Consider the following 21,036-nt stretch of genomic DNA (forward strand, 5'->3'; position numbering starts at 1 on the left):
AAATGGGGTACCACAAATGCTGTTGGTGGTAAATCATTTCCAGATGTCCAAAAATGATTGATTTCCAGACAGTCCTAATTTTTTGTTTTCCTAGGAAGCATTCAACAAAAATGTAACATTTCAAATTTATGCGTATGTTTTGATCTGTGAAATCCCTAATGGTTCCTGATGATAAAAACACAATAAATTCTAACACAATAAAGATATAAATTCTAACACAATAAAGATATAAAGATTAACTGCTTGATTACTACCATGAATCAGTAAGTACTTTAAATGCCAATGGCAAAAAGGCTACTTGGTGGAAAGCATTTGAGAAAGAATGGATTTGAATTAGACAGCGGATAGTTCCTTATTATACAGAAAGGGATTTGTAATGATAAAAAAGCTTCCTAAATTGTATCCCAAAGATATAAATATTAAAAATAAAAGCCAGTACTTGAATAACATAAAAGAAATTATTTTAATATTTAATATTGATACTAGTATTACAGTTGAGTGGTACAATGGTTAAAGAGTTAACCATCTAATCAGATAAAGAGAATGGAAACACAGAAGCCCATGTTAAATCTGTTCTCATCCACAAAAGCTCACTATATGATTTTGAGCCAGTCATTCTCAGTCAAATCAATTCAAAAAGTTGTTTAAAAAAAAGTACATCTGCAACTTTCAGAAATAGGATATTAGATAAATATTTCCAGTCAATTTTCATGCTTTCATCTACATGAGCTGCAGTTTCTGAAAATGTCTATATTTGCTAAAAAATAAAGCCATCAACCTCACAGAATAGTCAGCTAGATTATTTTCCTAGAATGTATTAAAATTGAAAATGCATCCCTAGCCATAAGTGGGGTTTTGATGCAATGTTGGATGTAGCAGCAACTGCAGTCTACATGAACATAACCTTAACCAAACTAACCATTTGTTAAGTCAACTACCCTACTATCAATGGTTCCTTTTCAATGGATTGTACTGGAATTTAGTTAATCAGTTTCCTATTTGGGGCTTCAATTCAAGAACTCCTTTTTAAATCTAAGTAAGAGAAAGGGCTAAACAAATTAAAAATAGTATTCACTTCATTCAATAATGTCATGTAACTGTTAAGAAAGATTTGATTAAGTGTCACTGTGCCGAAAATTCAGAAGGAGCCAAGATACCCCTCTTATATAAATACTGAAATCAAAATTGGTCTGAGGAACTAAGGGAAGTGAGGAATCAAAACCAGAAACAATCAATTAATTAACTGGCTATTTTGAAAAACAAATTTACAGTCATTGTAGTGCTTGGAATTCACCAATTCTGTTTTCAAAATGCAATACTTTATTAAGAATCCCATGTCATCTCATTTAACTATATCAACTACAAAGTTTGGAATATTCCTTCTATGATTACAAACTGGACTGTGGCACAATGAAATAGCAAAATCATAATTCTAATGTACAGAAGATACTGGTACTATCATGATTTGTAGGATTTTAAAAAGAACTGTACCTAATCTTAAAAGAATACATTTCTTGTATAGCCAAAATAGAAAATAATTGCATTGTGACACAAAAAAGTATTTTCAAATAGTAATAAACCCTGCTCAAAAATGTTCCAGGCACATGCTGCTGTCTTCCCACTAGGACATCCTGATAGAAAAGAATATAAAAACCATGCTTTCTTTGCTAGTGCATTATTAAGAAAGGTAGCAGCAAATAAGAGATGTGAAGACAAGACAATGGAGTTGACGTAAAGAACATAAACAAAACATCTGAAGGAAGATTACGAATATATTTGTGCACATATGAACAACAGAAATACAGACTCAGAGAGACTCTGAATGTTACTGAAATAGAGATTGGTAGGTAGGATGGAAAAGTTGAAAAAATACTAATAGAAATGGCCTTGTTGCATGAAGTTCTATAGCAAGAAAGAAGAAAAAATATTAATAAAAATTGGATACAAAAATCTAGAGAATTGCAAGAAATGCTTCTTCGTTAGAACAGAGATAGGCAATACAGTACATGAAAATCTACATGAGAAAATCAACAGTACATGACCATGCAAGAGATTTAACGTACCAATTTATTTTATAAAGCAGTCCAACATATGTCCTCCCAAACAAACTTAGCTCCTTTGGTGATATGTCATCATAAATTCCATTATCGCCTATGTTAATGGGGAACCACCTCATATAAAACTGAAGTCACAAAGTTGGTATATGCCCATTGTGGCAAGCCTATAGCACGCGTAGCCCCAGGTCAGATCTCCATGGCATTTCTTACATGAGCTTCTTTTTCCCTGCAACAACGAAACAGAAGCTCACGAAAGAAAAAGATTGTCAGCTTTGGAAGCCATACTAGGCCGGAAGCTTCTCTGCTGCCACTTTCTCATGTGTGGGAAAGTAGGAGGGGGATTTAGTACAGAGGCCCATTAGACACAATAACATTCTTCCTGCTGGTCAAAGTCAGGCCAGTCCTGTATCTGGAGAAGGAGTGGTCGGAGTGATGTATTGAGATGGGAGAGTTGGCGATTGAAGCATCTGATCGGCAGAGGAATCAGGGGGTGGTTTTGGGGTTTTGATATTCTGAGGGAAAACCCAGATCTCTCAGATTCGGATTTTCCCAGATGTGCCAGTTTACCTATCCTAGTAAAAGAACTTTGAAAGATGCGTGCTTCAAATTTTTTACTTGGCGAGGGATTTTTCTGGACACTGACAAAGATCTTACCTCTTGCCACCCTGCCATTGTTGGGATAACCACCTCCCACTGGCCATCTGGTTTTCGAGTCTCTGTTGCGCATGTCTGCAATGTGCATGTTTGTGCATGCCTGTACATGCAAACATTCGCGCATGCTTGTGTATATGTGAGCACCTTTCAGTTTGGGCACAGTATCTAAAAGTTTCGTCATCACTGGTATATACCATATGCATGCCTAGCAATAGCAAGACTTACATCCACTTTACAGTGCTTTACAGCCCTCTCTAAGGGGTTTTCAGTGTCAGCATATTGCCCCCAACAATCTGGGTTCTCATTTTACCAACCTCGGAAGGATGGAAGGCTGAGTCAACCTTGAGCATGGTGAGATCTGAACTGCCAAACTGAAGGCAGTCAGTAGTCAGCAGAAGTAGCCTGTAGTACTGCATTCTAACCACTGCACCATCACAGCTGCATGTTTGTATGTAAGAGCTCTAAAAGAAAAATAATTCTTTATGCCTGAAAAGTATAAATAAATTTTATTGTGAACACTATTATGACATGTATCCATTGTTTTAAGACATTTTAATTTTAAATATTGCTGTTAACAGATTTTTTTAGGTTTGTGAAGAGATTATTTCAGATAATGAATTTGAATTCCTTCACTGTAAGCAACTAATATACAGGTACTTGAACATTCTTACTGAGGAAATAAAGAAAAATGGTAGTGTAAGAGACATAAATATCACAAGCATTTTTCCAGAAAAACTTTCTGTGCTCAAAAATTGCTAAGGAAGAACAGGAAAGAGTGATTTCCTGAAATTAACCATGAGCAGAAATATTTTACATATTTGAGTAATAGCTAAAATAACTAGAAAAATAATAATTTGAAACAACTCAAACATAAAGGCACAGGATATTTAAGTCATTCTTTTAAAAAAAGCAAAGAAAGAAGCTGTTACATCCACCAGAAAAACAGTTGCAATTTTAAGGAAGAAACAGCACATTCAGGAAGGATAGTGACTTTAAAAAGTCACACCACAATGCTGTTGACTGCCCTCTTCTAGAGAAAAGGAAATGGTGTGCTTCAAAACAAAGACATTTGCTTTTCCAATTACATTATACCCACAATTTCACTAGCATCAGAAAGGAATTCAAATAGCTATTGCTTATTGCAATTACTCTGTATTTTTTTCCTTTAAAAATGCTGCTTCTAAACTTTTATATGTAAAAATCACATCTAAAATAGATGTACAATCTGCTTTTGAAAAAGTATGTCAAATAATTATTTTAAAAATCAAAATGAGGTAAGCTGAAATATTTTTAAGAGAAATATAAAATAAATGACATATACCTAGATATCTTTCACATATTACAAAAAACATTCAGAATTCTAAGTATTTTAAATGCAGCCACTCAATAGCATAATCTTTTCCTGCCTGGAAAGCAGACCCAAGTCTATGGGAGTCCTCAGGACAGGATGGGTGGGGGAAATAAGCAGGGGAAGGGGGGATGGTAACGGCCCTGCAATTGGTCATAAGAGCCAACCGTAGGGGCACTGTGTCAGATGTAATTTTGAAACTGGGTAATAAGTAGGGTTTTTTGGGCTGGGTGTCTTGTCATACCTTTGAATGGTTGCTAAGAAACCAACTACCTATATATGAAATGTAAGATTGAATGGATAGCAGCACTTAACTAAGTTAACTTCAATAATTTCTTCCTGTATATGATTAAAAATGCAACAAAAATATTAAACAAGTTTGGGATCTTATTATTAATTTAGCTATGCTTTTTCTTTACAGTAGAATGTAAATAGCCACTTAAAAGTTTTCCCTCTTTTCAGTCATTCTTGAATAGCTTTTATATAAAATAAACCAAGTTATATAGAGTCCTTGAGGATTTTATTCTGCTAGTCATTGCCAATACAGGAGGTGATGCTCATCTCCATTTCAAAGCCATTGAGCCAGCACTGTCTGAAGACATTTCCATGGTAATGTGGCCAGCATGAATTTTCACAGAGCGCTGTTACCTTCCCACTGAAATGGGACCTATTTATCTATTTGCATGCTTTTGAACTGCTAAGTTGGCAAGAGCTGGGGCAAGAACAGAAGTTCACCTGTAGCATAGCGTTCACATCTCTCCAGCCACCAAGCCCAGCATCTTAATTGCTGAGCCACCGTGCCACCCCAATTAAATTAAAGAAGTGTACAAAAATTTCTGTTTCAAAACAGATTGCTCTCTCATCACTAAATGTTCCAATTATCAAATTCTCACAACTGATGCTAGGCATTCAAGAATATTAGTAATTTAATTATGCAATATTTCAAACTAATATCTCCGTGATTGTTACTATTAATAATCTTTCACAATCAATTTGATTATTACTTCAATTTGAAAAAAAGTAAATTAGTCAATACTAATTTGTGAAAGTATCAAGTGTCTGTCTACTCCTCTTGCCTCACTACATATGAAGTGCTGCTTGCCCTGATTTCTATTTGTATTGTAAAGGACACAGTACTTTGGAGCATGTGGAGCACTTGCCAACACATGCTACAAACTCCTTGAAACAGTTTGTCTTCCTAGGACAGGGGTATGCAATCTTAAATACTCAAAGAGCCATTTGGACCCGTTTTCCACAGAAAAGAAAGCACTGAGAGCCAATAATTTAACAACTGGGTTGTTAACAACTGGGTATGACTGGGTGGGTGTGGGCAACGACTCCCACCCAGTCAAGTGACCCCCCCCTAGTGATGGCTACCAGCTAGTCATTAGGGCAGAGAACCAGTTGTTCAATTATTTGCCACACCCGGCCATGTCTCATCCCTCCCCTTCCAGCCACTCTTGCCACACCCAGCCTTGGATGTGTTGTTCACCTCTCTCTCTCTCTCTCTCTCTCTCTCTCTCTCTCTCTCCCTCCCTCCCTCCCTCCCTCCCTCTCTCCCCCTCTGTGTGTGTCTGTGTCTGTCTGTCTGTCTCTTTCTTTCTTTCTCTCTCTCTCTCTCGCTGCCCAAACTACTGCAGCAAGAAATGGTGGGTGCTACTGCTGGCCTTTGTTGGTGCTGGACGTGCCTTGGTCGCTCAGGGACCCACGCAACTTGCTCTCTATTCTGATATTGGCCTGTGGCACAGTCAAGGTGGCCACTGCCAGGGGCGAGTGGGGCAGGGTCGCATTGTGGCTCTACATTGTAATGGGCTCCAGGAGGAGGGGACCCCGTCTCCCCCATTGTGAAACACATTAAATTTCATTGTGCTGTGCAAGGTGCTGCAACAGTAGCGGGCGGGCAGGCCATGGAGGTGGCCACAGCAGTGGCATCGGCCGCTTCTCTCTGCAGCAGAGGGATGAAAGGAGAACGTCGTAGCAGAGGGTTAAAAGAGCCACATGCAATTCCGGAGCCATAGGTTGCCGACCCCTATCCTAGGATCTCAATTCTAGAAACAGATTATAGGATTGTTGCAGATGCATTGTACGTTTCCACATGTAATCCAAAGCACATTTGTCCCATTGAAAGTGAAGCAGTGCTCACCTCTAATAAACTAGGATAACAGATGACAAGTGAATGTATCACATGGTAAGCAGCAATAAAGATAAAAACTTGGGGGGGGGGAATCTCATTAAATATATATAAAAAGGCAACTGTTTTCGAGAAAATGTAATTTAAAACAGTGGAATCAAACACCAAAGATATTATTACTTTGAAGTAAAGCTAAATTAAAACATGTATATCTTTTAAAATAATACTAAATGCCTACCTGAACCAATAGGGGAGGAACCCACACTGAGACTTTGTAGACTTCCATTTCTGAGCAATGTTGGAGACTCCTGCAGATTAGAGCTTGTTAGGCTTCCTGCAGCAGATGCTACTGATGATGTTGGGGAGGCTGAACAAACTGATAGGTGAGAAATATTCTCCTGACTTTTATTTCCTTTGGGCCGACCAGGCCCATGCTTACATTGCTTATTTCCTTTTCGTTTCTTTTCCTTTATGGTTTCGTCTTCTATCCCAGATGACTGAGCACGTTTGTATCCTGTTAGTGTAAGGTTTGAACTACCTAACTCTCCAGGTGAACTGTCAAAAATAGTAGGCTGGGAGGAAACAGTTGAGGTTGAAGGAAGATTAATTAAGGAAGTAAAGCAATTCAAACCACCTTCCTGACTTCCAATCTCTCCTTTATATACATCTTTGGTTGACAAAGTTTGCTGAGAATGAGTATAGCTGTCATTACGTAGATCTGAGTCTGTAAAGCTCAAAAAATCCTGGGGAGATTGAACAGAACTTCCAGAGGATGACTTTGTACTGTTTGGAGTTCCCAAAAAACTTCCTGGAGAAAAGAGATGTGGAGAAGTGTTGATTGTTGAAAACAGATGTTTAATCTATCAGCAAATATGTAAGTATAGTATTAAAAGAAAAATAAAGAAAATTGCATTATTTTAATATATTCAGCACAGTGGCAAATAGAGATGATCACCTTAGCTTTACAAATAAAAGTATATATAAGATAGTGCACAAATATCTACCCTGAAAAAGCCATTTAATTTTAATATTAAAAGAAAATTTTACTGGCATTATGAATTTTGAATTATTCAGGAAATTCTGGACATGCATGTAGCTTTGTCTGTTTTCCAGAATTAACCAACTCAGTAATTACATATATTCATGGTTTACAGTAACAGGTGTTTTTTAAAAAATTACAATTTGGAGAACTTTCTTGGCAGGTTTTCTAACTAGTCACTAAAGCTCTACTTAATATTACTGCTAATATAGCAATAGCACTTAGACTTATATACTGCTTCACAGTGCTTTCCAACCCTCTCTAAGCAGTTTCCAGCCCTCTCTAAATCAGCATATTTCCCCCAACAATTTGGCTCCTCATTTTACTGACCTCAGAAGGATAGACGGCTGAGTCAACCTTGAGCTGGTGAGACCCCAACTGCCAAACTGCTGGCAGCTGGTGATCAGCAAAACTAGCCTGCAGTACTGCATTCTAACAGTGCGCCACCGTGGCTTTTGATATATTACTTTTTAAGCTAGCAACCAACAAAAAACATCTTCAAATTAATTTATGGTAAACCAGCCAGAGTCACTTGTTCTCTGAGAATGCCATTTATGTGAATTAGACAAATAAAATAAAAATAAAAATTAGATCTCTCTAACTGCTGATTCTTTGGGCAGAAAAATTGTATGAAAGAAATCAAGATAATCCTGGGAAACCTAAAAGAAGCAGTAACTTGTTCTTATCATAAGTCCCTAATAGACAATACAAAGATCAGGAGCAAAATAAACAGGTAATTTTCTCCCCTCAAAAAAAATTATCTCTCCCTTTTTCTTACTAAACTTACTTAACTCTTACCACACTTTCCCATAATATCTAAATTGGGCAATTAAGAGGAATCCCGATCTGAAAAATGTTTTTTTGTTGATCACAAACATATTTTTAAATCAAAAAGGAAGAATAATACTTCAGATTTCCATTATAGGTAATATATTACAGTAAAGAGAATAGGAAATATTTCAATAAGAAAACTACCTTTTTCAAGTATAAAATCATTCCAAGAAAAGCAAAAAATTCAATTTATATGGGAAAATATTCTTCTCAGTACTATTATATATTCAACTAATTCTTGATAAAAACATGCAGTGCTTTCTTTGATGTATTGTTTCTCAAAATATTTTCTCTCCCCTAAATTAATATAAAATATAATTCTTATATTCATAAAGTATAGGTTTTCACAGTTATTTGTCAGGAAAATTAGTTCTAGATAATACCATGTAAGATACTGAGCATGTGCTGAAATTTTGCTGCTGCTAGCTTCTCAAGGGAAATTCTGAAGCTACTTATATTTCTCACGTACTAAATATGAAAAATATATTTCATCTAAATTTATTATTTTTAATTTAAATTCCACTTGGCACTGAAGAAAGCAATAGAGTACCCTTCAATAATACCTTGTTGAAAAGTACAAGCTGCTGATACTGCAGTTCCAGGAGTCCTGGCAGCACCAGGCTTTCTTCCCCTTTGACCTGAATTATGACCTCCTGACTTCTTCCCTTTGCTCTCTGAACCTCTGGCCTCTGAAACATCTTTGCCACTTGAAGCATGTGCAGAGACTTCCTGAAATTAACCATGAGCAGAAATATTTTACATATTTGAGTAATAGCTAAAATAACTAGAAAAATAATAATTTGAAACAACTCAAACATAAAGGCACAGGATATTTAAGTCATTCTTTTAAAAAAAGCAAAGAAAGAAGCTGTTACATCCACCAGAAAAACAGTTGCAATTTTAAGGAAGAAACAGCACATTCAGGAAGGATAGTGACTTTAAAAAGTCACACCACAATGCTGTTGACTGCCCTCTTCTAGAGAAAAGGAAATGGTGTGCTTCAAAACAAAGACATTTGCTTTTCCAATTACATTATACCCACAATTTCACTAGCATCAGAAAGGAATTCAAATAGCTATTGCTTATTTCCTTTTCGTTTCTTTTCCTTTATGGTTTCGTCTTCTATCCCAGATGACTGAGCACGTTTGTATCCTGTTAGTGTAAGGTTTGAACTACCTAACTCTCCAGGTGAACTGTCAAAAATAGTAGGCTGGGAGGAAACAGTTGAGGTTGAAGGAAGATTAATTAAGGAAGTAAAGCAATTCAAACCACCTTCCTGACTTCCAATCTCTCCTTTATATACATCTTTGGTTGACAAAGTTTGCTGAGAATGAGTATAGCTGTCATTACGTAGATCTGAGTCTGTAAAGCTCAAAAAATCCTGGGGAGATTGAACAGAACTTCCAGAGGATGACTTTGTACTGTTTGGAGTTCCCAAAAAACTTCCTGGAGAAAAGAGATGTGGAGAAGTGTTGATTGTTGAAAACAGATGTTTAATCTATCAGCAAATATGTAAGTATAGTATTAAAAGAAAATTTTACTGGCATTATGAATTTTGAATTATTCAGGAAATTCTGGACATGCATGTAGCTTTGTCTGTTTTCCAGAATTAACCAACTCAGTAATTACATATATTCATGGTTTACAGTAACAGGTTTTGTTTTTTTTTAAAAATTACAATTTGGAGAACTTTCTTGGCAGGTTTTCTAACTAGTCACTAAAGCTCTACTTAATATTACTGCTAATATAGCAATAGCAATAGCACTTAGACTTATATACTGCTTCACAGTGCTTTCCAACCCTCTCTAAGCAGTTTCCAGCCCTCTCTAAATCAGCATATTTCCCCCAACAATTTGGCTCCTCATTTTACTGACCTCAGAAGGATAGACGGCTGAGTCAACCTTGAGCTGGTGAGACCCCAACTGCCAAACTGCTGGCAGCTGGTGATCAGCAAAACTAGCCTGCAGTACTGCATTCTAACAGTGCGCCACCGTGGCTTTTGATATATTACTTTTTAAGCTAGCAACCAACAAAAAACATCTTCAAATTAATTTATGGTAAACCAGCCAGAGTCACTTGTTCTCTGAGAATGCCATTTATGTGAATTAGACAAATAAAATAAAAATAAAAATTAGATCTCTCTAACTGCTGATTCTTTGGGCAGAAAAATTGTATGAAAGAAATCAAGATAATCCTGGGAAACCTAAAAGAAGCAGTAACTTGTTCTTATCATAAGTCCCTAATAGACAATACAAAGATCAGGAGCAAAATAAACAGGTAATTTTCTCCCCTCAAAAAAAATTATCTCTCCCTTTTTCTTACTAAACTTACTTAACTCTTACCACACTTTCCCATAATATCTAAATTGGGCAATTAAGAGGAATCCCGATCTGAAAAATGTTTTTTTGTTGATCACAAACATATTTTTAAATCAAAAAGGAAGAATAATACTTCAGATTTCCATTATAGGTAATATATTACAGTAAAGAGAATAGGAAATATTTCAATAAGAAAACTACCTTTTTCAAGTATAAAATCATTCCAAGAAAAGCAAAAAATTCAATTTATATGGGAAAATATTCTTCTCAGTACTATTATATATTCAACTAATTCTTGATAAAAACATGCAGTGCTTTCTTTGATGTATTGTTTCTCAAAATATTTTCTCTCCCCTAAATTAATATAAAATAAATGACATATACCTAGATATCTTTCACATATTACAAAAAACATTCAGAATTCTAAGTATTTTAAATGCAGCCACTCAATGGCATAATCTTTTCCTGCCTGGAAAGCAGACCCAAGTCTATGGGAGTCCTCAGGACAGGATGGGTGGGGGAAATAAGCAGGGGAAGGGGGGATGGTAACGGCCCTGCAATTGGTCATAAGAGCCAACCGTAGGGGCACTGTGTCAGATGTAATTTTGAAACTGGGTAATAAGTAGGGTTTTTTGGGCTGGGTGTCTTGTCATACCTTTGAATGGTTGCTAAGAAACCAACTACCTATATATGAAATGTAAGATTGAATGGATAGCAGCACTTAACTAAGTTAACTTCAATAATTTCTTCCTGTATATGATTAAAAATGCAACAAAAATATTAAACAAGTTTGGGATCTTATTATTAATTTAGCTATGCTTTTTCTTTACAGTAGAATGTAAATAGCCACTTAAAAGTTTTCCCTCTTTTCAGTCATTCTTGAATAGCTTTTATATAAAATAAACCAAGTTATATAGAGTCCTTGAGGATTTTATTCTGCTAGTCATTGCCAATACAGGAGGTGATGCTCATCTCCATTTCAAAGCCATTGAGCCAGCACTGTCTGAAGACATTTCCATGGTAATGTGGCCAGCATGAATTTTCACAGAGCGCTGTTACCTTCCCACTGAAATGGGACCTATTTATCTATTTGCATGCTTTTGAACTGCTAAGTTGGCAAGAGCTGGGGCAAGAACAGAAGTTCACCTGTAGCATAGCGTTCACATCTCTCCAGCCACCAAGCCCAGCATCTTAATTGCTGAGCCACCGTGCCACCCCAATTAAATTAAAGAAGTGTACAAAAATTTCTGTTTCAAAACAGATTGCTCTCTCATCACTAAATGTTCCAATTATCAAATTCTCACAACTGATGCTAGGCATTCAAGAATATTAGTAATTTAATTATGCAATATTTCAAACTAATATCTCCGTGATTGTTACTATTAATAATCTTTCACAATCAATTTGATTATTACTTCAATTTGAAAAAAAGTAAATTAGTCAATACTAATTTGTGAAAGTATCAAGTGTCTGTCTACTCCTCTTGCCTCACTACATATGAAGTGCTGCTTGCCCTGATTTCTATTTGTATTGTAAAGGACACAGTACTTTGGAGCATGTGGGAGCACTTGCCAACACATGCTACAAACTCCTTGAAACAGTTTGTCTTCCTAGGACAGGGGTATGCAATCTTAAATACTCAAAGAGCCATTTGGACCCGTTTTCCACAGAAAAGAAAGCACTGAGAGCCAATAATTTAACAACTGGGTTGTTAACAACTGGGTATGACTGGGTGGGTGTGGGCAACGACTCCCACCCAGTCAAGTGACCCCCCCCTAGTGATGGCTACCAGCTAGTCATTAGGGCAGAGAACCAGTTGTTCAATTATTTGCCACACCCGGCCATGTCTCATCCCTCCCCTTCCAGCCACTCTTGCCACACCCAGCCTTGGATGTGTTGTTCACCTCTCTCTCTCTCTCTCTCTCTCTCTCTCTCTCTCTCTCTCTCTCTCTCTCTCTCTCTCTCTCTCTCTCTCTCTCTCTCTCTCTCTCTCTCTCTCTCTCTCTCTCTCTCTCTCTGCCCAAACTACTGCAGCAAGAAATGGTGGGTGCTACTGCTGGCCTTTGTTGGTGCTGGACGTGCCTTGGTCGCTCAGGGACCCACGCAACTTGCTCTCTATTCTGATATTGGCCTGTGGCACAGTCAAGGTGGCCACTGCCAGGGGCGAGTGGGGCAGGGTCGCATTGTGGCTCTACATTGTAATGGGCTCCAGGAGGAGGGGACCCCGTCTCCCCCATTGTGAAACACATTAAATTTCATTGTGCTGTGCAAGGTGCTGCAACAGTAGCGGGCGGGCAGGCCATGGAGGTGGCCACAGCAGTGGCATCGGCCGCTTCTCTCTGCAGCAGAGGGATGAAAGGAGAACGTCGTAGCAGAGGGTTAAAAGAGCCACATGCAATTCCGGAGCCATAGGTTGCCGACCCCTATCCTAGGATCTCAATTCTAGAAACAGATTATAGGATTGTTGCAGATGCATTGTACGTTTCCACATGTAATCCAAAGCACGTTTGTCCCATTGAAAGTGAAGCAGTGCTCACCTCTAATAAACTAGGATAACAGATGACAAGTGAATGTATCACATGGTAAGCAGCAATAAAGATAAAAACTTGGGGGGGGGGGAATCTCATTAAATATATATAAAAAGGCAACTGTTTTCGAGAAAATGTAATTTAAAACAGTGGAATCAAACACCAAAGATATTATTACTTTGAAGTAAAGCTAAATTAAAACATGTATATCTTTTAAAATAATACTAAATGCCTACCTGAACCAATAGGGGAGGAACCCACACTGAGACTTTGTAGACTTCCATTTCTGAGCAATGTTGGAGACTTCTGCAGATTAGAGCTTGTTAGGCTTCCTGCAGCAGATGCTACTGATGATGTTGGGGAGGCTGAACAAACTGATAGGTGAGAAATATTCTCCTGACTTTTATTTCCTTTGGGCCGACCAGGCCCATGCTTACATTGCTTATTTCCTTTTCGTTTCTTTTCCTTTATGGTTTCGTCTTCTATCCCAGATGACTGAGCACGTTTGTATCCTGTTAGTGTAAGGTTTGAACTACCTAACTCTCCAGGTGAACTGTCAAAAATAGTAGGCTGGGAGGAAACAGTTGAGGTTGAAGGAAGATTAATTAAGGAAGTAAAGCAATTCAAACCACCTTCCTGACTTCCAATCTCTCCTTTATATACATCTTTGGTTGACAAAGTTTGCTGAGAATGAGTATAGCTGTCATTACGTAGATCTGAGTCTGTAAAGCTCAAAAAATCCTGGGGAGATTGAACAGAACTTCCAGAGGATGACTTTGTACTGTTTGGAGTTCCCAAAAAACTTCCTGGAGAAAAGAGATGTGGAGAAGTGTTGATTGTTGAAAACAGATGTTTAATCTATCAGCAAATATGTAAGTATAGTATTAAAAGAAAATTTTACTGGCATTATGAATTTTGAATTATTCAGGAAATTCTGGACATGCATGTAGCTTTGTCTGTTTTCCAGAATTAACCAACTCAGTAATTACATATATTCATGGTTTACAGTAACAGGTGTTTTTTTTAAAAAAAATTACAATTTGGAGAACTTTCTTGGCAGGTTTTCTAACTAGTCACTAAAGCTCTACTTAATATTACTGCTAATATAGCAATAGCAATAGCACTTAGACTTATATACTGCTTCACAGTGCTTTCCAACCCTCTCTAAGCAGTTTCCAGCCCTCTCTAAATCAGCATATTTCCCCCAACAATTTGGCTCCTCATTTTACTGACCTCAGAAGGATAGACGGCTGAGTCAACCTTGAGCTGGTGAGACCCCAACTGCCAAACTGCTGGCAGCTGGTGATCAGCAAAACTAGCCTGCAGTACTGCATTCTAACAGTGCGCCACCGTGGCTTTTGATATATTACTTTTTAAGCTAGCAACCAACAAAAAACATCTTCAAATTAATTTATGGTAAACCAGCCAGAGTCACTTGTTCTCTGAGAATGCCATTTATGTGAATTAGACAAATAAAATAAAAATAAAAATTAGATCTCTCTAACTGCTGATTCTTTGGGCAGAAAAATTGTATGAAAGAAATCAAGATAATCCTGGGAAACCTAAAAGAAGCAGTAACTTGTTCTTATCATAAGTCCCTAATAGACAATACAAAGATCAGGAGCAAAATAAACAGGTAATTTTCTCCCCTCAAAAAAAATTATCTCTCCCTTTTTCTTACTAAACTTACTTAACTCTTACCACACTTTCCCATAATATCTAAATTGGGCAATTAAGAGGAATCCCGATCTGAAAAATGTTTTTTTGTTGATCACAAACATATTTTTAAATCAAAAAGGAAGAATAATACTTCAGATTTCCATTATAGGTAATATATTACAGTAAAGAGAATAGGAAATATTTCAATAAGAAAACTACCTTTTCAAGTATAAAATCATTCCAAGAAAAGCAAAAATTCAATTTATATGGGAAAATATTCTTATGGTGCTTCTATTTACAGAAAATATACTATAATTTTTAATGTTAGAATGACATGGCTTTAAGGCTTAAAGGGAACTAGAACTCATTAGTTCTAGATAATACCATGTAAGATACTGAGCATGTGCTGAAATTTTGCTGCTAGCTTCTCAAGGGAAATTCTGAAGCTACTTATATTTCTCACGTACTGAAATATGAAAATAAATATTTATGATTTTAAAGAACTATAGAACTGCAAAAGGCGTGGTGGATAAAAGTGGATAAAACAACAGAAAATATTCTTATGTTCACACAGTTGTTATATCTATTTCTTATTCTTAATAGATATTGGTTTTTATTTATTTTTTATTTATATCAGATAAACACGGATTAACATCTGCTATGGAAAGTACTAGATTGGAAAATATTCTTATGGTGCTTCTATTTACAGAAAATATACTATAATTTTTAATGTTAGAATGACATGGCTTTAAGGCTTAAAGGGGAACTAGAACTCATTAGTTCTAGTATTAAAAATGATAGTATATTTTTACTTTGCCCGGGCCATCAACATCCTGACAACTACCTCGTCTTGTGGCATTTCCAAGAGCCCCATCGAGAACCCCATGTGCATCACTTAGCCCCCCTGCTCCATTGCAGCAGCAAGCAAGGAGAAGTGAGCCAGCAGGCACACAGAGACCTGGACAGGAGTTTTGGAGCCACTGTCATAAAACCAGGCAGTTGTTAGGACATTTTGGCCTGGCTAGTGTGGGGTGCCTGGGACAGCTCCACACACCCCACCTCGTTTTGTCCGCTAACCCCCACTACCTCATTTCATCGTCCTTGTTTCATCCTTTACCCCCAACCTCATTTCATCCTCCACCTTGTTTCATCCTCCATCCGCCTCAGCTTGATTTTTACGGCTGCACCACAGCTCACCTTGTACAACCAGAAGGTGAGCAGGACTTAACTAGGCCTTATTTTGGGGTAGAACCTACTTTAGGCACAGGCATGAAAATCGGGCTAGGGCTTGTTTTTGGGGTAGGTCGGATTTTTGGGGAAACATGGGTATGCAATTATTTTGTGTAAAAACCTGAAACATGCTTTAAAAGTTTGAAACATACCGCTGAAATAAAAAGGTACATCTTCCACAAAACTAAAAATCTGTATTAGAAAAATATACTACCGATTTAATATAATCCCTTGGTTTTCTTCCACATTCATTTCAATCAAACAGTAAAATAGTTATTACAGACAAATTAAATATATATATATATATATTGTTTACATTTATACCCCGCCCTTCTCTGAAGACTCAGGGCGGCTTACAATGTATAAGGCAATAGTCTCATTCTATTTAAATTTTTATTGAAATTTAATAAATATAAATTAATAAATAAAATAAATTTTAAATTTTATTATAAAAGATTATCCTTAAATGCCAAGATTATTATTTACTCTTTCACAAAAGTTGTACTTAAATATTAACAGATGTTTAATTTTCAGTACTTTACATCTGGAAACATAAAACTAAATTATAGACACAATATAATTATTTATTTAGTAGAATTAGGAAAAAGGCTGATAAATGATTTTTTTCAAGTTTAAATTATGGCTTAGATGTGACATGTAACAGTCATAACAGAGTTACCTTACTAGAAAACTTAAGTCTCTAAATATAAACTAAAATCAAACAATTTTAATTCAAAGGTGCTTCCGCTGTAGCATTTATAATTTCTATTTTAAGTTCAGTTGTTCTAGGAATAGTTCTTCTGTGGAAAGATCCAACTGAAATAAATATGACTTTAGTCTTGTAAACAATTAAAGTTTTAAAATCAAGTTTATTTTATCACAAATGACTATCAAAATTATTGAATCCAAATCACTATTTAATATCAAAAGAGATCTATAATAAAGTTTGGGAACTACTGAAATCCTCATCTCTTAAATGTAAAAATGTAGACATCATTTCAAGAAAATTGCATTATTTTAATATATTCAGCACAGTGGCAAATAGAGATGATCACCTTAGCTTTACAAATAAAAGTATATATAAGATAGTGCACAAATATCTACCCTGAAAAAGCCATTTAATTTTAAAATGACTCTTTGGCTTAATTCAGAAAATACAGTATTACAAAATATCATGATTGTATACACACAATGTCATCTCACAGCACATCCATGAAACTTATTACCATATGACATTTAAAAAATTAGCATCTAAAATTAATTTTACTCTTTTCCCCTTTAGCAATGATCAAGATGACTTTTTTTTTCTAAAAAAAATTTGAACATTAGTTTTTAGGGTTGCAATTCTTAAAGCAAACAGGCCAAATTATATGTATTATTAAGCTGATATAGCTTTTAAAAGTATACGCAAGAATTGGAAAAGCTCTCTGAACATATATGTACACATATGCTTTCACGTATGTATAAACCAGATGGAGATGTTCCTCTGCAATTACTTACCCTTCAGCAACTTCAAAGGAAATTGTGTTTTTGTCCTAATCACTTTTTAGAATTTGCCATTAAAATGCCATTCAAAGATGAAAATGGTCTTCATCAAAATGGCCTTCTAGAAGGGTCTTAAAAACTGGTTTTGCTGACTGGCTTGCAGCCCTGATGGAGAAGGGATGTTCTTTGCTAGAGGTACCTGATGGGATAAGACTCAATCCCCATGCCATCCATTTGGTTTTAGTTCTTATTTAGGTCATATTACTTTCAAATGTTTTTATATTTATCTTTTAACCAATTTGTAAGCCAACCAAAGTCACTAGACCAGTGAGATGGATGCCATATAAATTTAAATTTAATACAGTCTGGTATTATTTAATCTACTTTGTGAAATAAATTGCAACAATTCTATTTATTAGAATTTCAAAAAAAATTTAAACCCCAATCAATTATGACAACAATCATGTAAGATAAAAATGGAACTCGTAGCATTCCAGATTTCTCTGAGGGGAGATATTATAATCTAAAGCCAGATTCACTGTAGCTTTTCTTCACCATAACATACTGGTGGAAACAACCTCAAATCTAACATCCAATCCATTTGCAATCTTCTCTATCAGATTTCCCACTGACTTTTTAGAGAAGCCAGGAAAGATTGGAAATGGTGATCACATGATCACAGGAAATTTGGCAACCAATTATAAATACAAATAGGTTGCCAAGCACTGAAATACAATCTTGTGACTGGTAGAACCATGACTTTTACAACAGCTGGAAATGCCTTATGAGCTGTAAAGCATCTGTCCCAAACCCTTTGTGACTGTGAACAGCTGTTAACCAAGTTGTGAACTACCAGTATTCCGTATTAGTTTAAACCTGATTGCTCAGTTCCAGACCAGTTACGTGACATGCATATAACTTACCAGCATCAATAACTAATTCTAGGTCAAAATATTACACATAACCTTTTCTGAATTTTTCAATAGTAAGCAAATTGCTATTTGTTTAATACTGAAAAATTCAGAAAAGTTAATGTATAATATTTTGACCTAGAATTAGTTATTGATGCTGGATTTTTTTATTATTACCATAATAATAATATATCTAGTTAAGCAAACTGCTGATATATTATTATTATGGTGATAATAAAAATATGTACCATCCAAAATTCTTGGTATTTTTTATAATTTTTTGCTACTTGGAGTGTGTAGTACCTACCGAGGTTTCCCCAAAAATAAGACTGTCTTATTTTCTTTTGGGCTCCAAAATAAGCACTAGGGCTTATTTTTGGGGATGTTTTATTTCTTTTGAGTGCCGTTGGTGTAAGATGGGGATGTGGAACTACTCCACGTGCCCCACACCAGCTTACTTCAGGGCCCCCACAGTCAGTCCAACCATGCCCCAACACCTGCCTCACTTCACTGCAGCACCTCTGGCAGCCCCGTCCAGCAAGACCCCATGTGGGCACTGGCCCACTTCTTCCGGCACCAACACAGCTCCCGAGCACCATGAGGCAAGGGGTAAGGAGCTTTCCCATGCGCCCTGCACCTGTTTACCTCAGAGCCCCCTGCAGCCAGGCCATTCATGCCCTAACTCCTGCCTCATCCCATGACGGCAGCACTGATGTGTTGCTTGGCCTCCTGCTCTATTCTGGCCTCAAGTAAGCAGAAGTGGGTCGGCAGCCCTGTGTGGATGGCCTAGCTGTGGGGGCCCTGAAGTACTGGTGTGGAGCATGTGGGAAAGCTTCATCCTCCTGCCTCATGGCCATGGCACCTGTGCGTTGTTTGACCTCCTGCTCCGGTGCCGTGCTGGAGCCATAAGAAGAAGCAGGCCGGCATCCATGTTGGTTCCTGGTATTGCTGCTGAGGCAATTGTTAGGGTGTGGATGGCTTGTCTACATGGGCTCTGAGGTAAGCCAGTGCAGGGCCGTGGGGCAGCTTCACCCCCCCTTACTTCATCTCGTGTTGGTGGCATGGGAAGTAACCAATGGGCAGGCAACCAGCTGCACAGGCACTTAAGTAGGGCTTATTTGGGGTATACGGCTTATATTCGGCTCACATGCAGAAAACATGCTAAGGGCTATTTTTTTGGTACTATTTTTTTGGTATTTTCAGAAGGAAACAATATTACACTTTTTGGATACAGTGCCATTTTATGAACAATTACTGAAGCTGTGTAAAAACACTGGAAATTTCACAAGATCTAAACATCAAATGTCATCAAAACTGAAATATGAAAATAAATATTTTATTTAATAATATTCAGTTCAAGCAAAGCCAGGGGTGAAATGCTCCCGGTTCAGACTGGGATCACCCGATTCCACCACTCCCCACATGCCCCGCTGAGCCACATGATCATCAGAGGTGTTTTTTTTTTTTACTTTTAAAAGCATTTTTTCTTCGGCTGAAAAAACACTTTTAAAAATTAAAAAAAAGCCTCTGATGATCGTGCAGCTCAGCTGGGATCATCAGAGACATTTAAAAGCATTTTTTACAACCTCTTCAGCTGAACAGGTTGTTAAAAATGCTTTTAAATGTCAAAAAGTTGGCCATGCCCACCCAGTCACATTAGCCCCCAAGCCACGCCCAAAGAACCAGTAGTAACAAATTTTACATTTCACCCCTGAGCAAAACTATTAATCAGGTCTATTTTCTTCCCAGAAGTTGGACAGAAAAGTTGGTCTTTTCTTCCCAAACTGGGTATTATAAAACAAAAATGTTTTGATATTGATTGATGAAGGTTGGATATTAAAAACTATGTACTTTATTCAAGAACAAACACTAACTCAATCGGAAATTTCTGAGAACTCTAGGAGTGGAATGGTCTGATATATAATGGATTGGAAGAAAAGTATTTTCTTTGTCTCTGGAAGGGGAGTGGAGGTTTCAAGGAGTGATTATGGATTATGATTTGTGCTATATTTTAATTTTTGTTGTTAGCTTTATACCCTGTATTCGGTTCTGGGAAGTCTCGGGGTGGGGGGAGGAAGGGGAAGGGAGAGGGAGGGGGGATGAGGGTAGAAAATGGATTGATAGTTAATGTACAAAGATGATTGAAGATGTATAATTAATGTAAGATCGGAGCTGCCTGGCTACCACTTCAGAATGATGGGAAAGAAGGAAGTAGAAGAGAGAAGGAGGTAGGAAAGAGAAGAGGAGGAAGAGGAAAGGAAGGAAGAGGGATAGAAGAGGGAGAAGAAAGGAGTAGGGAGGAAGGAAGAGAGGATGTAGATAAGAGAGGGGGAGGGTGGTTGTGGAAAGTAGAAGAAGGTAGAGAAGGAGAGTAAAAGGAAGGGGGTGGTGACCGGGCAGATCCAATTAATTGTATATGATGGTACATTAAATATGTTATTGGATATGTTATTGGATAAGAATGTTAAAATAAAACTTTTTTTTTTTTAAATGTACTTTTTTTTTTACTTAGTATAGGCAGTCTTCAACTTATGACCACAATGGAGCCCAAAATTTCTGTTGCTGAGTGAGATATTTGTTAAGCGAGTCTTGCCCCTTTTTATGACCTTTCTTATCTCAGTTAAGTGATCACTGAAGTTGATAAGTTAGTAACCTGACTATTAAGTGAATCTGGCTTCCCCATTGACTTTGTTTGTCAGAAGGTCGCAAAAGGGAATCACATAATCACACTCCAACTGTCATAAAACCAGGCAGTTGTTAGGACATTTTGGCCTGGCTAGTGTGGGGTGCCTGGGACAGCTCCACACACCCCACCTCGTTTTGTCCGCTAACCCTCACTACCTCA

General features: G+C 37.1%; 1 protein-coding gene across 1 annotated transcript in view; it reads right to left on the minus strand.

The window, feature by feature from the left end:
- MLLT10 (MLLT10 histone lysine methyltransferase DOT1L cofactor) overlaps positions 1-21,036 on the minus strand; it is a 174,427-nt gene that overhangs the window by 41,341 nt on the left and 112,050 nt on the right. The window contains 2 exon segments of the mRNA XM_058181854.1: positions 6,429-6,998; positions 8,624-8,835. Of these exon segments, the coding sequence (XP_058037837.1) occupies positions 6,429-6,998; positions 8,624-8,835 (782 nt within the window).

Source organism: Ahaetulla prasina, chromosome 4 (assembly GCF_028640845.1).
Source record: "Ahaetulla prasina isolate Xishuangbanna chromosome 4, ASM2864084v1, whole genome shotgun sequence".
Classification (NCBI taxonomy): domain Eukaryota; kingdom Metazoa; phylum Chordata; class Lepidosauria; order Squamata; family Colubridae; genus Ahaetulla; species Ahaetulla prasina.